We start from the raw sequence: 24,834 nt of genomic DNA on the forward strand, positions 1-24,834 counted from the left end.
TCTTGTTAATAGTTTTTAATGTCGGTAGGGAACCAGATTAGTAATTTTGGTAGTGAAGTTTATTTGGCATGGATCTGCAGATTTATTCTTTTTTGTTACTGGACGGCTTATAAAAACTTAAGGTGGCCAACAAACCCGGTTTCTCTTCTGGGCGGACTTAGGCTACCAAGTGCTTGTATATGTTTCAACCTGGTTTTGATATAAATAGAAAAAGAAAGGTCCTACTCTAGCTTACCAAAAAAAAAAATTCTTATAGAAATTAATTTCTCCAAGTGGAAAAATTCGTGGGTCTTTAAGAAATTAATTTTTGGAGGTTTTCCACCAAGTGAATATTGGAAATTTCATGAAAAATTAGATCCTTGGGCCTTGGTGGTTAAGTCAAAGTCAGTTTTTTGGGGAAATTAGCTCAAAATAATTATTTTTGAGCTAATAAAAAATGGTTTTCATGAGAAATTCGAAAATTTCTCAAAAATAAAGATTTCGACAGTGGAAATTAAAAGATGTTCAAACATTTATCAACGGTCGAGACTAATTTGACGTGGATCAAACCAACTAGCCTTTTTTTTTTTTTTCCATTTGGAGGATTTATCTATAAATTAGAAGTCATTTGCTTCTCAAATAACAAGAAAATTTTGCAAAGAAGCTCTGAGTCAAGCTTTGCTGGTTGTAATATTTTTTTTTATCAATAAAGCAAAAGATTTTGGGGTTTATTCGTGGTGGTGTTACTCTTCTACTTCTTGTGGTAAATTTTGGATCATGTTCTTAATGTTCTATTGGATAATATTTTTTAAGTTATTATTTCATTAGCCCATGATTGGATTAACTATTTGCACATGTATCTTGCATTAGTTACTAGCTTTAGAGGAGAATTTTAACTTGATTGATCTAGCAAGTATCTCTAGATCTTGAGGGTTATGGTGTTAATCTAGCCCCTATTGATCTAATAACTTGATTTAAGTGTGTAGAGACTCTAGGGACCCAGATCTTGGGCGTGAGGGAAAGTCTTCGATTGGACCAACCAACTCCTAAGACAAGAGAGCTTAGGAGCCCACTTTGTTAAATTTCAAGGCCTATTTAACGATTGGTTTTGTAGAGATCTTGGCCATTGCTCACCCATTTAAATTATTTCACTCATCTGTTTTTATCTATCATGCATTAAATGAATAGATCTGCTTATGAGAGCCATAAATCATTGTGAATATTGTAAAATATTTTTTTGTAAATAATTTTATTTTCTAACCCTTGTTTACAATTGGGGTTTTTGGGATTTATTTTGATTTTTTGTATATATTGGGGTTTTGGGCTTTTGAAATTTTATTTTGCAAGTGAACTTCAAGCTAGATTTGAAGATTTTTGAAGGTTTTCAAGCGTTTCAGACCTTGGAAATTTTTAGAGGGTTTCTAGAGGTGAATCTAGGCCTAGGAAGGCAAGATCCACCATTTATTTCTCCTTCAAGCCCAACGTCCAAGGAAGAAGGGAAGCTGCTAGCTTTGTTGTGGCATTTTGTGGCACTTTTTTGACAAATTTTGGAAGTCTGAAGCAAAAATTGGAAATTTGGCAGAAGTTTGATAATTTTTTGGGCTTCGTTAGCCCTATAAACCCAACGTTCAACCTAAGGAGGCTCCCCTAAGCTTGCCACTACCCTCTTTCTTCCCTGCGGCAGCCTTTCTCTCCTCCTTCAAACTCTGTCGTGAGCTTTCTCCTCTCCTCCTACCCTCGCTCAACCCTTTTCTACCCTCTATACCCTATCGCAAGTCCTTAATTGACCTTCTCCTCCTATGTTTTACCTCCTGCTAGCTTGTTGCAGCCTCCTTCTACCATCCGTCAACCCTACCTCCCTTCCACAGCCCCTTATTTCTCCTCCGCTAGTCCTCATTTCCCTTTCTCCCTGCCTATCGTGGCCTCTAAGGCCCTTGCCTCCCCAACGCTGCCTCTTATGATTTATCCCGTCAATGCAGATCCTATTTAGCCCTACGTTGCACTAATTACCTCTGTTGCATCCCTACTTCTCCCTTGGACAACCTCACTACCTCAACGTTATTGCTTGTGGGCAGAGTGTTGCCCCATCTTGACCTTTAATTGCCTCTCCTAGGTCATTGTGGTAATCATATGACTTTCTGAGCTAATATTTTATTTGTTTGCAACAAATTTTGGATAAATCGTTGTGGTTGTAGGTATCTCAGGTCTTGGAGGATTTGTGGGCAAGTTTCTAGCTTCCTTCTAGGCCTTGGGCCTCAAGGTTTTGTCCTCTAAACTGCACTTTCCTCACTGTTACTACAACGAGCTAATCATTCCCTAACCGTGATAAAACACTAAGGAAAATGCTCTAAAAGGTCACGAACTAAGTGGATAAATTTGGCATACTTGTTGGGATAAGATCTCAAGTTCTAATGAATGTCATATATGCATCACAAGTTTTGATATAACAACAATGGCTTCATCATAAGAAGGCTAATCAATTCATAATTTCATATTGACGAAGTTGATTTGATAGTGGGGTTTTCCTTTTTTACATTAGGCAAGCATATGCACCTTGAATTTGACATTTGAAGTGGTTTTGCTTGCTGTTGTCTTAAGGCTTTCTTGCTGTTGTTATAAGGCTTGTTGAATATCATAAGATCACCCTCTAAAATGCTTAGATTTAACCTTAAGAGTATCTTAAATCACCTGTATTTTGAGATCTAATTATCTTCATCATTCTAATTGGTATAAGAACCTTAGTATAACCGTCAATCTAGTTTCATTGCTAATATCTTTTTGATTGGCATTTAAGTTTTAAGGTTTGATGAATCTAATTGCAGAATCACTTGTTAAAGTTAAAGAAGCTAATTGTTAAGAAATGCTTGCTAAGAACATTTACAATCTCATATTGGCTCATTGGCTAAATATCCAAGTAAACAAGTGCTCTGGTTGTTTACGGTTTATGTTTCTTGTTCAAAATTGGATATCTATTATGAAAGATAATAAGCCATTGTAAGAGCATTAAATTTATCTCTTGCATTCAATCAATTGTCTGGGTTCATTTGGTTAATATCCCTTATATTGGTGATCTTTCCGCTATGAGCTTAATTGAATAGGTTCTATCTTGATTGTCTCTTGTATCTTCTTGGCACTTAATAAATTGGCAGTTGTCTTATGGTTAAGATTGTCTTTTAAATATCACCATCAAGTACTTGTTTCCTTAGCTAAAGATTCAACTATAGTTTTAAGTACTTAATCATTAAGCAAATCTTAACCTAAGACTCACTCTCCATCCTTGCATTGCATCCTAAGTTAATTTGCATTAATAACTTACCTCCAAGCATAAGATTGGTTGATAGACCTCTAGGGCCACTCTTCTCATCTAGCTTGAGGAGCTTAGCAACTCTTCGTTGGTTAACACGGTGACCTTGCAGTCGTCGGAGCCACAGTCTTAGCGACGCCAGAGGCATTGGGTGATAGGAGCCAAACAAAAGGTACTACTAATCAAACCCTTGCTTGTTTCCTGTTGGCCTCCTTCCCGCAACCTACCTTGGAGCCTAGCTTCAAAATAGTTAAGGGAAGGTCATACTTATATTAGACATTTAATTAAAACTAACTAAGATCTTTGCATCACGCCTAGATCTAGGGATTTGCATTTCATATAGGTTAGTTAAGCATCAAAGCAGTAGTTGTCCATTTGGTACTTGGTCTCAATTTTATACAAGCAAGATTGTTGACTCCATAAGGCACTGTTCTCAAATATAAATTCAATCTAATACTTAAAATCTTGCTAAATTTAACCAAGTAGCTAGGCCACTCAACTGTGTCTCCCATACTCGTTGGTTTCCAACTTGTCTTTCATCATTTCATTTCCATAGGGTCTGCCCCCCATAGCCTGTTGTTGGGAGACAACTGGAACAGAGAGGTTGGGGATCAGGGTGACAACCCCCAACTTGAGCTGTTGTCATGGTGCCTGTACAATTTGAGCGACAACACGTACTAAGAAGGGATCTAACCATCCTAAATTAATCTTTTGTTGATCTTTGGAATTATTTGATAGTTGGGATAAATTGTTATCATAAACTGGATTGTGCAGACATTAGTATCCTTCGGGACATAAATCTGTTGTTTCCATTATGAGTGGTACAAATCAGTGTTGTGAACATCTCGATAACATCCTGATTTTATCTCAAAATCATGATTTTTTGGCCTAGTCGATGTTTGCCGATTTTTACGAATATTTTGATGGTATCTTGATTTTGTTGATGTTTACCGATATTTTCCCGATTTTTTACGTTTTTTTGGTTTTTCGGACCCTTGCCGATTTTATCCCGATGCCAATGTTCGCAACATTGGTACAAATACGTAGACCGATTGAGATGTCTGCTTTTGTGATTCAGATGTTGGTAAGAGGTTCTTGTGATTTGATTTTCCTTTATTACGCGTCTGACAATTTCCTGATTTATTTCAGGTACTGATGTTATTGAATTGGTTACAGAATCTCTTATTGGAATTTTCATTGTCTGAACTGCGACATCGAAATATGTTTTTACTTAATCTGGCTTGTCATTTTTTTGAGTTGTGGTATTCATTGGATCGATATTCGTTCCTCTTTCTTCAACTTGAATTTCTACATTTGAAGATTTCGACACTTCCTTCTCAATAAGTTGTTGTACCTTGTTTTCCAACGACTTCTTGATTTGTGTCAGTAATTTTTCACTATGGTCCTTAAGCCGAGAAACTTCTTCATTTTTGTTAGCATTGATTTTGTCAACTTCCCTTTGCATATTTTGTATCACTTTTTAATTTTTTTGAAAAATTGCTTTTTGAGATATCTTGTATGTCTTCTAGTGTTACTAAATCTGATTTCAATATAATGTCCTATAGTGTTATTTTTTTTTTCTTCCTGTAGGAAAATGTTAAAAACTTCTTTGTATTTAGGATGAAGGACCCTAGAGTGTCCATCTAGGGTGAACCCAAAATTTTATCACTATCATCACAAAATAAGGTTTTAACTGTGAATTGCGAGATAAAAGTATAATCTCCAACACTTAGGTTGTAGATTGCTTATGTCATATTGATTTTTACTCGTTGAGTCTATTGTTTTAACTATATTCGATTCAAGAATCACTAACTGGTTAGCACATTCAGTACTAACATAATTATTATCTTTAGTAGGATCGATAGAGATTATAATATCCCTCCTTGCAAGGGATCCTTCGATTTTAAATAGTGCACTAACACATTTGCTAAAGGCTTTGAGGAATCTTTCATTATTGGTCTCCATTTTTTTTCCTTTTTGGGATGAGCTTAGGGTTTTAAAAGTAAATACATTTTATTTTATTATAATATTGCCCCTCTATTTTTCTTTTAAAAGAACCTCAAGTACCTTTTCGCCTCCTCTTTTTTTGTTTTTTTGTTTTTCTAATTTAATGACTTTTAAAACTATAAAATTATAAATTTAGGTAAAGTCAAAATTTCCCTTTTCGCTTTTGATATACGAATATCATACAGATGCGTCCCATGGGTTGTACGAAGGCATTGTATGGACGTGATGTTTCAAATTTTAATTGATGGCAGTATAATGTGGCATCATACAACGTACATAAGGGCTCGGCGACAGGATGCAGATAGGGTAACACCAATGTATTCGCAGCGACAAAGAATCGAGGGATTCAAGTTTCTTCTCTTGAGCTCGACTGTAGGATGGAATCCGATGATAGTAGGAGAACACTGTTGGGGGCTGGAGATGGATAATGCGGTGGTAGTGACCACTATACTAAGGTTGCGGTTGGATTCAACTGTTGTAGGTCGAAAAAGCTGTGTGGATGGCCACTATGGGGGGGACAATGTGACGACAAGTGGTAACGATGGTTGCATGTAGGATTGATGTGGCGGCAGCGGCAACGGCTATGACTATAGAACTGTCGGGTGGCTTGTGATTGGGTTACGATGGTAACAGAAGAATGACCTCCTCGTCGGTTCAACAATGTGCGATGGTGGCTGCAATTATGTTGTGGAAGTTTGGTCGACGACGATGATGTGTACGATAGTCGTCAACAATTTTTTATTTTTGTTTTTATTGCTTTTATTTTTTTATATAACTCTTTATTATTATTATTTTTTATTTTTCTATATTATCCCTTATATAACATTTTTTTATTTTTATTTTTGACTCTTTTTTTTATAATCCTTTTTTTCCTTTTATATATATATATATTCTATATATATAATTTTTTATTTATTTTTTCCTATATATAATTTATTTTTTCTCTCTATTTTTTCAATGGCCAAAGCCCTGATGGCAGGATGGAGAATCTCCAAACAATCTTTCTATGGCTTAAAGCCTTGATTGCAATAGCAATGAACTTGACGAAGATCGATTGCCAAAGGCTAGATTAGACTGGCTATGTGCAGCGGTTGAGCAACCAAAGGATTGAACAACTCTGTAGCAGCAAAACTCTGAATTTTTGTGCTTTTAAAATGTAAAAGACACAATGTATTGTAAGTGATATATCTATTAATAAGATGAATGTACAAGGATGAATGAATGTTACAAGGAAGGCCTGCTTATATACCTAGGTAGGTGCCCTTTCATGAATGGGCATGTTCTTTAGACAAGCCTTTCCATTTAACTAATGACTATTTAAGATATTTTTACTATGATTATTTATATCTATTTGCATTTATTTTAATTTTTTATATAAATTATGTCCATAACATTGCCCCTCTTCAAAAAGCTTTGTCCTCAAAGCTTTATCAATGATAATTTTCTCCCTGTTGCATACGTCATTTTTGGCATGTCAATTTGCTTCCTTGCGAACCCATTTTTTTTTATATGAAATCTCGAAATTTCTTTTTATATATATATATATTTTGCAAGCTTGGTAGATCCTTCCATTTTCATTAATCAAGCTTGGTAGATCATTCCATTTTCATTAATAAATAAGCAAGTTACAACCACATAAAACAGTGTAGGTGGCCTCAACTTGCCCATTGGGAAACAAAGTTTGTTGGTCACCTAACCGCATGATAAGCCATCAAGTAGCAAAAAATAATAAGTCTTTCTACCCAAGCTATGTAAGTTTGTATATCATGTCCATGTCCATACTCTATTTTCCTGTAAACATATATGACTTCAAACTGAAACGTAAAAGCTATTCGCATAAGTACTAATAAAAAATGAAAATCAACAAACATTCTAATCATCTTGCTCGGCAAAGGTGGATTCGACCAGAGCCAGATCATTGGCATTGGAACCAGGCAGCCCTGTCTGTGAGAATAGACAAGGGAAGTGTTTCTCCATGTGGCCGAGGCGTCCATCTTGTTTTTGCATTTGGAATTGTAGCTTCTGGAAATCCTGTTTGTAACTAGGAAAGTCCTGTACAACTGTCGCCATGCTCACTGAAATTTGCTCCATGGCCTTGTCCATGAGACTTTTCATAATCCAATACAAGTACAGGGTCTGCTTGAACTATGTCACTCGCCCTCGAGTATGCCCAGGGTCCGACACGAGGATGCGCCAATCCTCCATCTCTATCTTTGTCGCGTTGGCCTGGTGATTCAGGTTGGCTTCCCATTCCTCAATCAACCTTTTGATCTCCTTGCTGGTCCCCTCCCTATATGCTGTGGTTGCTTCATTAATGAGGTTGACGACTGGTTTTTTGCCTCTTCTCCCGCTTGAGGAGCTGGGCTCATCTACTTGCTCAACCAACAAAAGTCTCTTTATATATATTTTTTAATATATGTGTATAGAGGTTTTTATGTATAATATATTTATATATTATATAAACAAGAGTTATATTATATATATATATATATAACCATTAGTCGCATCGTTTGTATGTTCTTCATTTAGCCATACGTGGTGTTCACTGGGGACACTGCCCGAAGAAATGAACACACGTCTTTCTTCTTCTAATCACACTAAAACCGTATTGTTAATAAGTGCCATTGCGATTCTCGAACCATATCACAACTGAATTGGTTCAAATATTTTGAAACTGGCTACCACAATTTTTGCAATTCGGACAAACTCCCTTATATTCAGACTCTTTAGCGGCTCCTTGAAGCTGTCAGTAGTGACTAAGAATTGAATGGACCTTAGGCCTTCGGTAAGTGCAAAACTGATTAAATAAATATCATTGTTGGTGATGTTGAAGCTTGAACCAGTCTCAGCATCATTGACTGCAACTACATTCGAAATTTGCAAACGGGCAATGCAAATTACAACTACATTCACTAGAATGTCCACACAGTATTCAAAATCTAAGGTAAAGAGCTCGTTCTTGAATCAGGTGATGAAGAGTATTCCATTACAACTTTTCTCACTGTCGGTCTTAGAAACTCTGCTTTTGGAATCTATTTTTCCACTTTGACCGTCGATTCTAGCACAGGGAGATGACGCCCTTAGGGTTGGAGAGACGTTACCATTGTTTACTACTGAAACAATTTGATTGTTTTTATCAACATCAGAAATCTGGACACCAGAAGCCACCAATGTAAATAGTTCCCTCAAATCTCCCTTGTAGATGCAGTAGACTTGGTTAGCTGAGGGGTGATGGGTATATTTGGTTTCCTGTAGATTTAAATTGATTGCGGTTTCTCCAGTAGTTCTGCTTGTACTGTGAAAAATCCCAACTTGGAATTCTTCATTGTGGGTGTTGTTTGAATCAAACATGGAATTTTCCTTCGCCACATTATTAGTCACTCTCCTTGCATGTTGTAGGAATTCGTATGTCATCTGTATTTTAGCTTTTGGATCACCAATAAACATTAGACGAAAGAAACTCTGGTTTTTTTTGCGGAATTTGTAAGGTCCTTCATGCATCTCTTTATATGCAAAGTAGTGGTCATATTCATGCCGTGGACCAAGTGAGGACGTGACAGTAATGTCTTGAGCGAAAACATGGTGCTGGTTGAAAACATGAAGACCTTCCCACAAAACTCCATGTCTGTAAGCCATGGTGTTGGTATCGAAGAATGCATAACCATATTTGCCAGCATCAAAATTGTTCAAAGTGTGACTATACATTTGATTGACCCTGAATCATCAGTCCAAGGGCAGATGCTCTTCTCCATCATTCATTGGATTTAAGATATATTTTCTGAGATCTCCAAGATGATGTCGAAATTTAATGAATGATTTCATCTGTTCCCCATTATTTTCAGCATCCTCTTCATCTTCTCTCAAACCAAGAAGCTCTCTATCGAATTTCTTGTCAAGAAGTCTCTCAAGAGCCACACTTGTTTCGAGGAGCTTCTCTTTTGTTTGGATGAAACAATAACCATCTCTACAGTATAACCATGTTAAAAAAATTTCAACCACCTTGTCAGACCATTGAATTTTGGGAGGACATGTGTGAGGTATGTTATGTCCTATTATTTTGGCCCATTTCTTATGGGCTTCTATCACTGCCTGTCCTAATCGAGACTCCAGTCTCCATATACAAAATTTCACATCCTCATCTCCAAAATTTTCCATTTTCATATCAGTTCCTTCATCGTAAGCATTTTCTTCTTCTTCTTCATATTCCCAATTGGATTCAGAGTCTGAGTGGTCTTCTTCTTCACATTCCCAATTAGATTTAGAGTCTTCATCTTCTTCTTCTTTTTCACATTCCCTATTGGGTTTGGATTCGATCTATGAGTTTGAGTTTGAATTTGAGTCTTGGACTTCCTCTTCTTTAATTTTTGTTAAATTTAGGTTAACATGTTCTTTCTTAAGATAGTTACTTCAAATTCCATACAAGTCCAAATGTTAGTCCATTTCACTTTTATTAGCACTGAATTATTATCATTGATAGAAACTTAAGAAAGAACATGTATGATTGAATCAGAGGACAAGCCAAGACAAGAGAACACGAGTATATGGCTCAAGCCAGGGAAAAAACCCCAAGATGGGGAAAACCCTATATCAATTCTTCTTATTATTAATATCGAATGTTCAACAGAGAGAGAGTACAATAGTCCAAAGTCAATGACTCTGACAATTTGAAAAATCAATATCTTAAACAAGTGTAGGCCTCAAATTGTAATACCAATATTCAGTCAACTGTAATGTGGTTAGGGCTGCTTACTATCCATTGAGATTTCATTCATTTGATCCAAATACCCTCTTTTTTACTGCGGCTTTTACTGGCATGTATGAAGAAGATCTTCGCTTGGCCCTTCGAGTTGATCTGGGCTGATATGGGCCCATGATTGGAGTCTCGGTCCCCTTTATTGAGTTGGTGTAGACTTGCGGCTGCCCTAGAGTGGTAGATCAAAAGAGCAGTCTGAAAATCCTTATCAAAATATCCACAAACTAACTCAAGAGTAGTACACGAATATGGCCAACCTTTTTGTTCTACAATTCAGTCTACAAGGACAAATTTTACCCACACAAACATACTAGAAATTCCATCAAAGTCTGTGGTTGCCCTTCTGGAAAATCTTGGCCCTGTGGAAGATAAATAGACCCAAACAATTCAACCTCCAATCTTTTCCAATTTGCGGCTGCCTCAGAAGAATTTCCCAAGTCATTTGATGTGACTAAAATTAGGGAGAAGGCTACTCTCTATATATAATTCAACGGGGTTGAAGAGACGCGACTCTTGGGCTTATTGAGCCGACATATAGGAGAGGCCGACCTTGTTAATTTTCGAGTGGGAGAATAAATTCAAAATACCACTTCTACTTGTCCAAATTTGACGATCTTCAAGTTGGCCTCAAGATGAAGTAGAAGACTCTTGTCGGCTCACCCAAATAGAGACACAACTGTTCAAATGTTTCATGTCGACTTATTTATGGCGGACAAACTACTATATATAGGGACCTTAGCCTGTTCCATAGTGACATAAGTTCAGATCAACTTGGAGATTCGGATGATTATTTTAGAGAGGAAGTTTCGGTGCCCTAACAGAGAAACACAGTTTGGTGAGGAGACTACAGTTTGGTGAGAATTCAAGGAGTTCAATTTACCTTTATAATTTGGATCACAATTGCAGTGACAAGTAAAGTCAACAAGTTCGGATAACTCTCTGAAATTCGGGTGGACAAGTGCAGTGACAAGTTCGATATCAATTCAGGAAAGAAGCTTGGATAAGGGTACACAAAATCTCGGTGTAATTGCAGAGATTATAGTGCAGATTGGAGCAAAGAAGTTAGACAAAGTTTCGGTGATACCACAGTGACATCCCCTCACTGTCTCTGTGCTATATCAAAGTAAGGTCTCGGTAATATGACAGCGAGGAGGTCTCACAGTAAAGGAGATCTCGGTGTCAAAACAGTGATAAGATCTCAGTGGTGACAATGTCTCGATGCTAAGAAGGTCGAAGTGGAAGAGGAATCAAGAAGAAGGTTGACTATCAAGGGAACTTGTGTCTTGGTCTTGGAGTGGCTAATAGGTCAAGGGTCTTGGTCTTGTTATTCATCAATTGGAATCTCTATAAGAAGAATTTGTGTGGGTTTTCCTCTCAAAGAGTGAGAGGTTTTGGCCCTGGCTGATAGCCTACATTCTATGTCTCTTGTCTATTTATCTTCATGCATTGGTAATTGTTTGATGAAGAAGAACACTAATAGTCTAAGTAAAGAAGATCATAATCTAAAGAAGTAAAAAGCACTCACAAGCAGTTACTAATTCAAGAGAAATCACCTAACTACTGATGCCCAAAGTGAAATTTGGCCATAGTTGCCAATTTTAACACTCCCTTTCAACTAGGGAGAATTCCACCTGCTAATCCATCCATCAACTTGCCATCTTGACGCCATGAATCATTGTTGAATCTCATCCCAGCTCTGCTTTGCTCTGCTGAACACTGATATGAATAATAAAGAAGAATCGATCGAGAGTGAGTCACAAGACCTTGCCACTCTCCATTGACAAAAGTCAGTCCACATAATCAAAGGGTGAACTCCAATTGGACTTGATCCCAAGTGATCAAGTTGAAGAAACATCATTCATCCTAGACATAGGGAGTACGACAGTACACGATGCGTCCATCGATAGTGCTATGGTCCCTAATCACTTTTTCCAACTCATTGGCCAAATGAGAGGTACTTCCCATGTGTCCCGGACTACATGGGTAGGATGATGCAAGAACATTAGCAGGGAAAGAATATATCACATCCTGCTCACAACCACTCGTAGGGAAAGGAGAAACCACATCCTACAAACACATGTCATAACCATATGTAGGGAAAGGATGAACCACCTCCTACAGTCACATATCACAATCATCGTAGGGAAAGGATAAACCACATCCTACACGCATGCAAAACACCGAGAGTAGGGAAAGGATGAACCACGTCCTACACGCATGCAAACCAACAATAGTAGGAAGGATCCTACACGTGGGGAAAGGATGAACCACATCCCACCAACATGTCAACCATCAATCGTAGGGAATGAGCATCCTACATGTGGGGAAAGGATGAACCACGTCCTACACGCATGCAAACCAACAATAGTAGGAAGGATCCTACACGTGGGGAAGGATGAACCACATCCCACCAACATGTCAACCATCAATCGTAGGGAATGGGCATCCTACATGTGGGGAAAGGATGAACTCCGTCCCACCGACATGTCAATAGATGCTTATATGCATCTCTCACTAGGGTACCTGTAGGAGAAGGTGAACCACTCATCCTGCTCATATGCCATAGGAGAAGGTGAACCACTCATCCTATGCATATGTCATCAACAATAGGGGAAGGTGAACCACTCACCCTACACACGTGTCAACAATCGTAGGGGAAGGTGAACCACTCACCCTACACACATGTCAACCACCATGAGGTATCATAGGGGAAGGTCAACCACTCACCCTGTACACAACGCACCACTAGGGGAAGGTGAACCACTCACCCTATGGTCGCTTATAGCTTGATAAGTACCCAACCCCCCGGGAGCTCCCAGAGCTCAATCTTCAGCCAAGAATCCCTTCATATAGGGAATAGTGCCAAGCTGCTTTCTGAAAATCAAAACTAGATCAATGGGAGCCTCATAGCTCCATTCAGCAGCATGCAGATTATATATATATATATATATATAGCAAACATATTGATTTACAACAGAGATCTTGACAGCACTTAGCAATCCTCTGCTTCTTGCACATCTTGATGAAGAAGATATTTGACTGATCTTACTCCTTACTCAGGGAGACCACAGCCTAAACTGGTATTTTCAGGGTGCACAGTGTCCATCAGACAACCTGCTCATCATGAGATCTGTCCACTCAAACATGTCTTAAGACAGGAATGTCCTTTGCTGTACCATATGAAGTGGTATGTGAAATACTGGATTCTCGGAATCTTCTTCTGCAATATACAATGACGGTGTGCACAAATGGCTCTCTGAAGAGCTTCTTCAATAGAGTGGCTTCATAGTAAGTCATGCATTCAGCTTCAATGGTGCTCTCAGAGCAACAGATTCAAGTAATATAGCATCACTCTGCTAACCAAGACAATATCAGAATATTCATGGAGTCTCATATTTTGGCAGTGTATTTCAGAGCAGCTATCAATAAATGAGGCACAAGAAAACCAGGGATCAACGGTTTCTCCATTTCATCATGCTGTGAAAGACTTATAACAGACATTATTAAAACTGCATTTTCAATCATTGCTCCCTCTAAATATGGGAAAGTGACATTGCCCAAGTCTTAGCTACTTTTCCTGTCATACTGCTTGGGTCCATGTGCCATAGTCATCTATATAGTTTACGAAGGATTCTATGGCTCCCTCTGAAGCCTTGCTTCAGATAGCTATGCCACTTCATGAATCTGATCCTCATCTTTAAAAAGAGACTTTGCAATTGAGTCAGAGGATATCATAAATGTTCTTCTTCAAATCAGAGAGAAGATCATTTTTATGGTCCTATTACAACCAGGTTGAGGAAATCCTTTCAATTATCCAGCTGCTTCATGACTACTATTTATCCATTGTGCAAAGGTCCAACCGTCCTCCTTCAAAGAGTCAAGATCAGGGTCCTCTCAGTTTCCTTATTCAATGAGGAGGTTGCTGCAAGGGTCAGGTCCTGGTTCCTTTTAAGAGGTACTTTCAACGTTGTTCATTTTTCAATCTTCATCATCATTTTCTTTCAAGGGTTCTGAACTATTGACCAGCATCAGGACATCCTCAAACACTAAGTTCTGTCAATCAACAGAGCTCTGTCAATCACTGTTCTGCTCATGTTAATTTTTACTTGTCTCACAAGGGTACTTTACACTGGTCACGGCATGTCATACTACAAGCTCCACTTAAAGATGATCAGAGATTCATGTTTATAACTGCTTTCAGTGCCACCCAGATTTGCTGCTAATGCAGATCATTCACAAAAGAATTGCCATAGTAAGCCTGTTATAAGTTGAGGGTTACCTTCTAAACAAGTGGCTAAGGCATTCAGTTCTTGATTGCAAGAGATTTCAGAGTTGTCCTATAGAATTGCTGAATGAACTATGATCTATGATCACAGGATCAATTAATTTTCTAGAGTATTTCTTGATCTAAAATATTCTTTTTAGGAGATCTTGCTTATGTCACTGTCATGGTACTTGCTTCAGATCTCATCGTTTTATGATCCTTTTAAGCTTGTATTGGGCTGCGAGATAACAAACTCAAGGAGGCCACAGAGAGTGACAAGGTCACCTTTATACTGTCACTGCTTGTAGATGACTTGAGCATTTCAGTTAGTAAGACTGCTCAAAAGGCTGACTACAAGACCATGCTGCAAGCAGACTTCCTTAATGTTTGCCCAACACATCACAAGAACATATGGTGTTGATTTCCTTATGAAGCTGATATTTGTCCTTGGTTGCCTGGAACTTTTGCACACAGTTTAAACTGTGATTTGGAAGAATAGGTTTACTCCACTCAGTTTGGGTTCAATTGCATTGGGAGTACAAACACTGGCTTTATCATTGCCACTGTCCTTGAGGAGATACACAGTACTATAACAGAGACCTCAAACGCTGGAAAGAACCTTCCGTTTGATTTGGACAGAGCTAGTATTCAAGTCCTTCAAAACAATCTTGACTTCATATTCTCTGAGATAGAGCTCAGAAGTATGCTGCAGAAAGAATAAGAGCACTGCTTCAGATGTGGTACACCCTAGCCATGAGCCTTCTGCCTGTAAAAACGAATCAAACCATATCAAAACCACAATAAGACTTTCAGAGATGCCTCTCTTCAGAATCCAAACCATAGGGCCGAGATGTATAGGTTCAGAGATCACTTCATAGAGCTGAAAGGAATTAAGAACGCATTGCTTCAAGGATAGATACATGTCCTCCAACAAAATTTTGCAAATTTTTTTTAATGAAACCCCAGATGCCAAATGAAGATACAACAACGATCTTTGCTCATAGAGGATACTCCTATTATCATATACCAATACTGGAGAACTGCCTTCTAGGACAAGGACATACCCTTGTTCACTTGAGCTAATAATTTGAGTGGCTGCGGCATGAGAAGAGGGTCCTTCCTGGACCTCTCGGCCCTCCTACCAGACCTCCTCAACCAACTGTATCTACAGCTTTCCCTGCAACCCTGAACCGAGATCCAAACCATATCAAAATATACACAAAGACACCCTTACCTCAGCATCAACGATCCAAGACCGCACCAAATTTTGTCAAAGATGTATGCACAGATCGAATCTTATACTCAGAAATATTAATGGATATGACAACCCTCATTAACGATTCAATGCAGATGATCAGACAGTCTTCATCCTCTCTTTCTTTACCTTGACCCCCTTTGCTAACCAACATCCTAACTGCATGTGCTAACTGTTGAAATTCTAAATTGCTATGGTTCATCAAAGGATTTTCTTGCTCCACTTCAGGAGATCTCTGCTCATTTGTAATAATAGATTCTGAATTGACAAAATATTCGACCATTTCATTGTTTATGTTGCTTTTAGACACACCTGTCGCTGTTGACATAGTGTGGGGAACAGACTTGTTTTCATATTTATGCCATGGAACCACCTGCTCAATCATTTGAGAATCTTCACTGCCTCTATGTATATGCTCAATAGAATCTTTACTGAGGCGTACTATTTCATTATTTTTTTGCTGATTCAATCTTTTGCAATGTCATATCTCTAAAACATGGGACTGGTTCCAAATTAGGCTGAATGGATGGGAGAGATATTGATGTTTCTGAAACATCAAACATATTGCCCAATTTTAATATCTACTCCCTCACTTATTACTTTAATAACTCTCTTCTTTTAGGCCAAGAAGCACAAATACCTTTTTGAAATGGAGGCCAGATTGGTGTCCAGAAATTCGGTCTTCCCTTGTAATTTAATTTTGCAAACAGGCTAGACATTTTGTTGTAGTATCCCAGAGTTGCAGTCATCCTCGTGAAAAATTCTTCTAAATGAATCTTGATTGGGCTTGACTTCTCCTCGGCTCTGTTTCCATGTTAAATTTAGTTTAACATGTTCTTGCTTAAGACAGTTACTTCAAATTCCATATAAGCCCAAATGTTAGTCCATTTCACTTTTATTAGCACTGAATCATTATCATTGATAGCAACTTAAGAAAGAACATGTACAATTGAATCAGAGGACAAGCCAAGACAAGAAAACACAAGTATATGGCTCAAGCCAAGGAAAAAACCCCAAGATGGGGAAACCCTATATCAATTCTTCTTACTATTAATATCAAATGTTCTGCAGAGAGAGAGAGAGAGAGAGAGAGAGAGAGTACAATAGTCCAAAGTCAAAATGACTTTGACAATTTGAAAAATCAATATCTTAAACAAGTGTAAGGCCCAAACTGTAATACCAATACTCAGTCAACCCTAATCTGGTTAGGGCTGCTTACTGTCCACTGAGGTTTCATTCATTTTATCCAAAGACCCTCTTTTCTACTGCGGCTTTTACTGGCATGTATGAAGAAGACCTTCGCTTGGCCCTTAGAGCTGATCTGGGCCCATGATTGGAGTCTTGGTCCCCTTCACTGAGTTGGTGCAGACCTGCGGCTGCCCTAGAGTGGTAGATCAAAAGAGCAGTCTGAAAATCCTTATCAAAATATCCACAAACTAACTCAGGAGAAGTACATGAATACGGCCAGCCTTTCTGTTCTACAATTCGATCTGCAAGGACAGATTTTACCCACACAAACATACCAGAAATTCCATCAAAGTCTGCGGCTGCCCTTCTGGAAAATCTTGGCCCTGTGGAAGATAAATAGACCCAAACAATTTGACCTCCAATCTTCTCCAATTTGTGGCTGCCTCAAAAGAATTTCCTAAGTCATTTGATGTGACTAAAATGAGGGAGAAGGCTCCTCTATATATGATTCGATGGGGTTGAACAGACGGGACTCTTGGGCCGACATATAGGAGAGGCCGACCCTGTTAATTTCCGAGTGGGAGAATAAATTCAAAATACCCCTTCTACTTGTCCAAATTTGACGATATTTAGATCGATTTTGGTCCTTCCGAAAAGAGGAATTCAATGCTGCAATTATCTTTCCCAAAGGAGCTGCCCAAAGTGGAATTTGGCCCTAGTTGCCAATTTCAACAATTTTCATATAGCCACTTGGATCATCAACATCATTTATGTCAATATCAACTTCCATTGTAGGTATTGAATCTGGGGTTTTGAAAGTCTTTAATGATTCTGTAAATGATCTTTTTATTTGTTGTAGTGATTCTTGAATTTCCCTTAACAACTCAATTGTAGATTTATGAGATTCGCTTAATTCCATGATTTCTGGACCTAAACTTAATGGTAGATTGTACAGTGTATAACGTCCAAAGGTTCGAATGGCTATGATATCACTATAGCAGCAAAACTCTGAGTTGTTGTGCTTTAAAAAAATTAAAATACACAATGGTTTGTAAGTAATATTTTTATTAATAAGATGAATGCACAAGGATGAATGAATGTTACAATGAGGGTCTGCTTATATACTTAGGCAGGTGCCCTTTCATGAATGGGCATGTCTGTTAGACAAGTCTTTCCATTTAACTAATTACTATTTAATTAATCTTTACTCAGATTATTTATTATTTATATCTATTGCATTTATTTTATTTTTTATATATATTATCATAATTATGTTCATAACAAACGCTGATACCAAATGTTATCAACACAGTTCATAAACGCAACAAAATACTTAGAAGATCTGGAATATATAAATATTCATGATAGAACAAATATATTTATACAAGAGATGTACAGAAGATATGAGATATGAAATGATGATTACATTGTTACAAATGAGGGCCCACTTATATACCTAAATAGGTGCCCCTTCATGAACGGTCATGTCCTTAGAGACATGCCTCTTTATTAACTAACTATTATTTAATTAACTATTATATTGTTTATTTATTTATATTTATATATTCATGACAGAATCATTCATATTGGCTCCTTTTTCCTGTAAAGAACACTGATTTTGTTTTTTTGATTTTTCATTGCCTTCTGATTCTCTTTTTATTTTTCTGGTTTTATCGATAAAATTTTTACAAGTTGTTTACAATAAAATGTCCAGTTTTTCAGGCATGATAATTATGAAGAACTTTAACATAGTTACATCAATCAACATAGCCCCAAGGGTTAGCTCAAGTTGTCACGAGCCAAACGCAGGACCTCTTATCTTTCTTTTAATGTTTGGGAGGTGATAGGTTCGATTCTCTTTCTCTCCTCAGGGTTAGGCTCTATAATCAAGGCTGACAATGTACTGCATTTACTATCCATAGATGACATGGAAGTACTCCAAGGGTTTTCCATGAGGATTTGCTTGGGTAAAAAATACATCAATCAATATAAAAATGATGAACTTTTAATATATCTATACTTCCAAGGGTTTTCCATGAGGATTTCTTTGGGTAAAAAGTACATCAATCAATATAAATAATGATGAAATTTTAATATATCTATTTTTAACTAGTATAATAATGACTGCACCTAAAAAAGTAAAGTGTACTTTACAATCCAATTGAATGAGATGTCTAATGTAATTTATCTTTAATAAATAAACATAAAAATGTGCAATATAATAATTAAAAAAATAAAAATAATTTAATTTTTCTAGATATTTAATAGATTTGGTTTTAAAATAGATTTATATTAGATATGTTTTAGTTAAATATACCTTTCTATTTTACAAGATAAATGATAGATGTTATCTTTATCTGTATAAAACTAAACTATTTTATTGAAAGAAAATTTAAATTTGATATAGCTTATATATTTGCACCGAGAGAAGTGACATGTGTTGCACTATGCAGGTCATTATGGATAAGATATGGAAAATAAATCAACATAATTTTTTGTTTGTTTTTGTTTAATTTAAATTTTTTAAACGCCGAAAATTTTGCATTTTTTAAATTTATTTATTTATAAATTCCTTTTAATCTTTAAATAAATACTAATTTATGTTAATTATAACTCAATTAAAACTTATGCTTCTTATTTATATTATAACATTACAGAATAAAGAATAAATGTTTCATGTACCATAAAACAGTGTTTTTATAGGGCTAATACTCATGGGGACTTGAACTGGTGATCTATGGCAAAGTGCACCCATTCGTTGTCAATCCAAAGCCCCGTGGGAAAGTACCATAAAATACTTATCTGCAGTAAAACAAAGCTATTTTAGTGGAAGGAAATTTAAATTTGATATGGTTTATATATTATTTTTGTATGTTGTGGATGTTGGCATTATTCAATTCATATTGGGTCCTCCTTGCTGCAAATAAATATTCATTTTCTGGTGTTTTTACAATACATGAAAACTGTAGGAAAATCTGAATTTGATGTCTTAGTATGGCATCGGTATATACATTATTCAATCCATATTGGATACGACTTGATGTAAATAAGTAATCATTCTCTTCTCGATTTTTTTTTCCAATACATGAATACAGTATTCTGGAGGAAAATGTGACTCTAATGTCTTATTATGGCATCTGTGTATACATTATTCAATCCATATTGGATGCGGCTTGATGTAACCAAGTATATATTCTCTTTCTGTTTTACCCAATACGTGAAACAGTACTCAGTTGACTCTAAATATTGTTAATTTGATAGTATATGTTGATATTATATGTAATTCTCGAGGAGCTGAGGTAAGTGCACGTTTCTACAGTTTATACGAAGAGGGAATTTATTCTTATTTCTCTACCAGATTCCTATAATGACCTGCTTTTTCTTGGATCTGTTACTAGGTTAAACAGATGGACAGAGCCCTAGAGGATACAAAAGGTGCATATCCTAGTCGGGATCTGCTTAAATCCCTGCTGGAAAATTTTAAGTAAGTTTATTTATGTATAAACTGATGCTTTTAGGCTTTTTAAATTACATGCAATCTATCATAGTTTATTTATGTATAAACTGATGCTTTTAGGCTTTTTAAATTACATGCAATCTATAGTTAGCATTAAAAACTTTCAATTCTATGCCATTGGTAATAACAAATTCTGGTTCTAATGTATTTTCGGTTCATGAGTCATGTGATGTGCTATGGATAACTGTAAAGAACATTTTTATTTTCGAATGTGGGAAGCCCGTAGGCTTTGCAAATGAGCCGTGCCTTCTCTGCAATCATAACAAATTCTTGGAATGAAATGCAGTGCTGCACGAGGACAAGTTGGAAAAGTTCATGTCCAAACAAACCAGGTCCTTATGTAACACTATATGATATTTCTTGATTGTTTATGCCAGTAGGTTTTATAACTGTCAAAGTATATAATTGTGATTGATTTAAAAATACTACAGGTATTAGGCTGGTTGAACAAGAGGCGACGCCTGCGGAAAGGAAAAAATGTTCTAGTTCCAGAAAAATCAAACTGTACTGCCTTACCTCTTATTGATGGTCCTCCAAAGATTGCTGCAGTAAATCCTGATGAAGTTCTTTCAGGTGCATTTTTAGGCCATTTACTTTCGATGATCTCTTTGAAACATGTATAATGTATACACTATTACACACAAACACACATATACAATCTGTAACTGTGAAAGAACAGCCATCTCCTTGTGATTCTCTCCACATTATGCATGACAATCTATAACTGCAAAATAACAGTACCTGATAAAACTTTGCCTTGCATCAGTCAAATTTATTCTCCATACCAGCTTAGTGGCTTTGTAGGTTCAGGAATGTTAGAAGTTTATGATAGAAGACCTGCCATTCATTATCCAAGAATTTCCTGTTGCGGGTAGTTTTTCGGCTCCAATCAATTTTTTAGTTGGTGAGCACTTTTCCTGTTCAATTTTTGTTATACCATATCTCATTTACTTGTCTTCTGTTGAGAAATCAATGTGCTGTAGATTAGTGTAGATTTCTCTGTCATGATAATTACTTGTAAATGGTTGTTGGCGTTTTATTTAATTTATTATGTTCTTCTTCATCAAACAATTAACAAAAATACAAAATATGAAGATCACAAGAGACAAGGAACACAAAAAATTAGGCTCCAAGCCAGGGCAAAACCCCACAAGGGGAAAATGAAAACAACTTCTCTTCTTATAGAATCAGATCAAAGTGAGATATCCAAGACACAAAAACCAAGACCAAGACTTGTATAAAGATCCCTAGTAAGCCCTCCTTTCTGCCTTCACAATAGGTCAACGTCAACAAAAGTCAATGCTGGTCAAACTACTGAAATCTGGTCAGCTCATGAAATTTCAGCTCCTGCTTTTTCGGCCCCATGAAATTTTGCACACTTGAAATTTCGGGCCTGGAATACCTTAGAAGAATTTGCAGAACTGGCGCAGAAATTTCTTCATCTTCTCTCTCCTTTGACCTCCTTTTTTCTCCTTTAATTTCACTGGTTTTCCTTCTTATCTTGGCACAAAAATTGATGTACATGATGAGTGAATGAATGGTCTCCAAAATGGTTGAGTTGCTCTCTATATATACACATCCAGGAGGTCGAATAGGTGGCTCTTGGAGCCCAGGCCGACTTGTTCCCAAGGAGGGCCGACTTGGTCTTGTGGTGACATTTTAGACTCTTTTGACTCAAAATAAAATATTTTTCCTTTTCTTACAACAAGTCCAAATGGGACTTTGACTCAAATACATTTGCTTGACTCATGACAAATTTTCTTTTGACTCAAATAACCCTACAAGCATGAAGAACATGCTTTGACTAATAATAATAATAATAAATTCTTATACTTCTTTCGTTCTTACATAAAATATAACTTGAGTCAAGTATAATGATAGTTACGAAGACCGAACCTAGTCACACTATCCAACAACTTCAACAATTTATTAAAAACCCAGAAAATATCTATCTCAAATATTTCTGAAACTGCTGCTAAAGTTAACACACTGGTATATTAACTCAGAAATGCAGAAAATAGGGGAATAAATCACATTACAACAGAAAATTTGTGCCCGACACAATCTTCTTACATATTAGATTTCTTAGAAAAATTTGGGACTAGACCCAGAGAGAATACACAGAACAATACAACTGTTGGGAACCCAGACCTCGGCCTCACTGGGAAAAGTCGGCCTCAGGGAAATCATGTTGAAAATTTGGATAGCTACAGTCGTTATTTATCATTAAAATACTGAAGGAAAGTTGTTTTTGTCAACCCTACAAGTCGGCCTCATAAGTTCTTCAAGTCGGCCCCATCAGGGCTAATTAGCCCACATGAAACTCATATAAATAGGGCATCGTTGCAACTCATTTGGACATCCAATCACATCAAGTTTGGTTTGCAATTTTCAGAGAGAATCTCCATGCGTGCGAAGGACAGAGGACTATTTTGATCTGTGTTGACTTATCTATTGAAGCTGCGTTGACTGTATTAACTTGGGCATCTTTGACACTAGTTTGACTTCTGATCAGATCATCTTGGAAGGCCAAATTTCTCTGAATTTTGTTGACTACAGTTGACTGGAATTTCACTCTTGTGATTGGGATGTTGACCAACTTAGACCTCATTCCAAAACAACTGATTTGTCCGAGACCTCTTGATTGGTGCGTTGACTTTTCTGTGGACAGAATTTCGGCCTCTCATCTTAGTCACCTCAGGATCACATTTTGGCCTCATTGTGCAGAATCTCACAGTTATTATTGAATGGTGTTATCGTTGATGCCGGCGTTAGTTAATGAACACTTTTATATTTGTTTAGATTGCATCAAGTTGGAAGCTCTGTTAATTTTAGTTAACAATGGTATGTTCTATGCTTGCAACAATTTCTTCAATGCCTTTTAGTTGGCCCAATGACAATATCCAATTTAATTTCCAGTAGCAATCACATTAATCATCACATTTACAGAAACTTTAGATAGAATATGAACAATAAAAACAGAAGACAAGTAAAGACAAGAGAACACCAAGATTTGACGAATACCAGGGAAAAACCCCAAGACAGGTAAAACCCTTTGATCAATTCTTTTTATTATTATATCAAATGTTTAGCAGAAAGAGAAAGTACAATAGAGTCAATTTTGACTTGCCAATAGATGATCAAGACACTGTCCAAAACAACCCAGTCAATCTGAGATTTTCATGTTTCCAAATAGCAGCAATCAACAACCCTAACCAGAAATTAGCCTTGGTCAACATTGGTCAAACCCTGCAACAAATCTTGAAATTCGATCTTGTAATTCATCCTCTTTCAGCCACATGTGTGAGAGAAGAAGAACTACTGCAATTTGTACGACCCAATCAAATGAGGAAAAAGAAATGTTGAGTTGCGATGATGCCAAATGAGGTTTGAGGTCTCTCTTATTTATACAAGTCGTTGAGGGTCAAAAGACATGTCCATTAGGCTTCATGAGCCTACATGATGATGTGGCCGACTTTGACAATTTGTACATATGTGGGCTTGTCCCCAAAAACATATTTTTCCTTGCAGGGCTTGCGGAATCTGAGTACAATAGAGAAGAAGAAGAAGAAGAAGAAGAAGAAGAAAGAGCTTAAAAGTTATGACGATATTTGAATTCTGCTGGTACAAAAATCTTCTAAAATATCCTTGGGCGTGGAGTCTTCAAGTCTTTAAGTATACTTCGATGGTCAACAAGTACCAAGGGTCTCAACCCTCCTCAATGCAACATAAGTTTGCTCATCCTGTTCAAAGAGATAAATCATAGTTCATATGCCCAAAACCACACCAAAGAACACGTCCATCCTCCATAGAAAACTCGGCCTTAGTCTCAAAGCAGACTTGACCTTCCTTAGCACAAAAAATGAGACCATAAATTACTCCAAGGTCGTGGCTTCCTCCTGAGGCTACATGTCTTGAGGAGAGGCTTCCTTCTTCAACTAAGATGAATTGCATTTGATGTGTTAGACCTCCACTTAGGCACCTCCTATTTATAGCCTCTCTAATCATTGCCTTAGGGGCTCCTACATCACTAAGATGCCTCCTCATTAGTAATTATAATTAATAATAATATCTTTTGGGTCTTTAGCCCACCACAATGTGTCCAAAGCCCACCAATTGGGTACATTGCCTACGAAACCACTTTTTCGTGGGTCAACTCCTCACAAACCCAGTACCCCATGGGTTGTGGGAGTACCTCCCAAGCATAGTATTCAAAACCGGCCAGTTTGAACTAGAAATTGGTCAAACTGGCCGGTTTTGAATATTATGCTTGGGAGGTACTCCCACAACCCATGGGGTACTGGGTTTGTGAGGAGTTGACCCACGAAATTGGTCAAATTGGCTGGTTCATTGGAAAACTTCATTGGACAGGTAGAAAAACTCGGTTAGACCGCCCTCCTTGCTGATTTTTTGGTCAAACTAGGCATAAATCGATTGATTCCATCATAAACCGGTTGGTTCATTGCCAGGCCAGAGACGAACCCGACATAAAGTAGTTTTGATGAAAAGTTGGGCCTGTTTCCCTCCAAAAACAACCCCTCCAAGAAAAAGATGTCTCCCATCTCAC

General features: G+C 37.2%; 1 protein-coding gene across 1 annotated transcript in view; it reads left to right on the forward strand.

Moving 5' to 3' along the window:
• The window catches only part of LOC149233420 (protein SAWADEE HOMEODOMAIN HOMOLOG 2-like), a 181,674-nt gene that overhangs the window by 11,175 nt on the left and 145,665 nt on the right, over positions 1–24,834 (forward strand). The window contains exons 2-4 of the mRNA XM_089376735.1: positions 20,149–20,234; positions 20,554–20,599; positions 20,699–20,840. Coding sequence (XP_089232861.1) covers positions 20,149–20,234; positions 20,554–20,599; positions 20,699–20,840 — 274 coding nt within the window. The remainder of the gene's footprint in view (positions 1–20,148; positions 20,235–20,553; positions 20,600–20,698; positions 20,841–24,834) is intronic.

The sequence above is a fragment of the Pinus tabuliformis genome, chromosome J, assembly GCF_031772625.1.
Source record: "Pinus tabuliformis cultivar Carrire ecotype Pingquan chromosome J, CPIR1, whole genome shotgun sequence".
NCBI lineage: Eukaryota > Viridiplantae > Streptophyta > Pinopsida > Pinales > Pinaceae > Pinus > Pinus tabuliformis.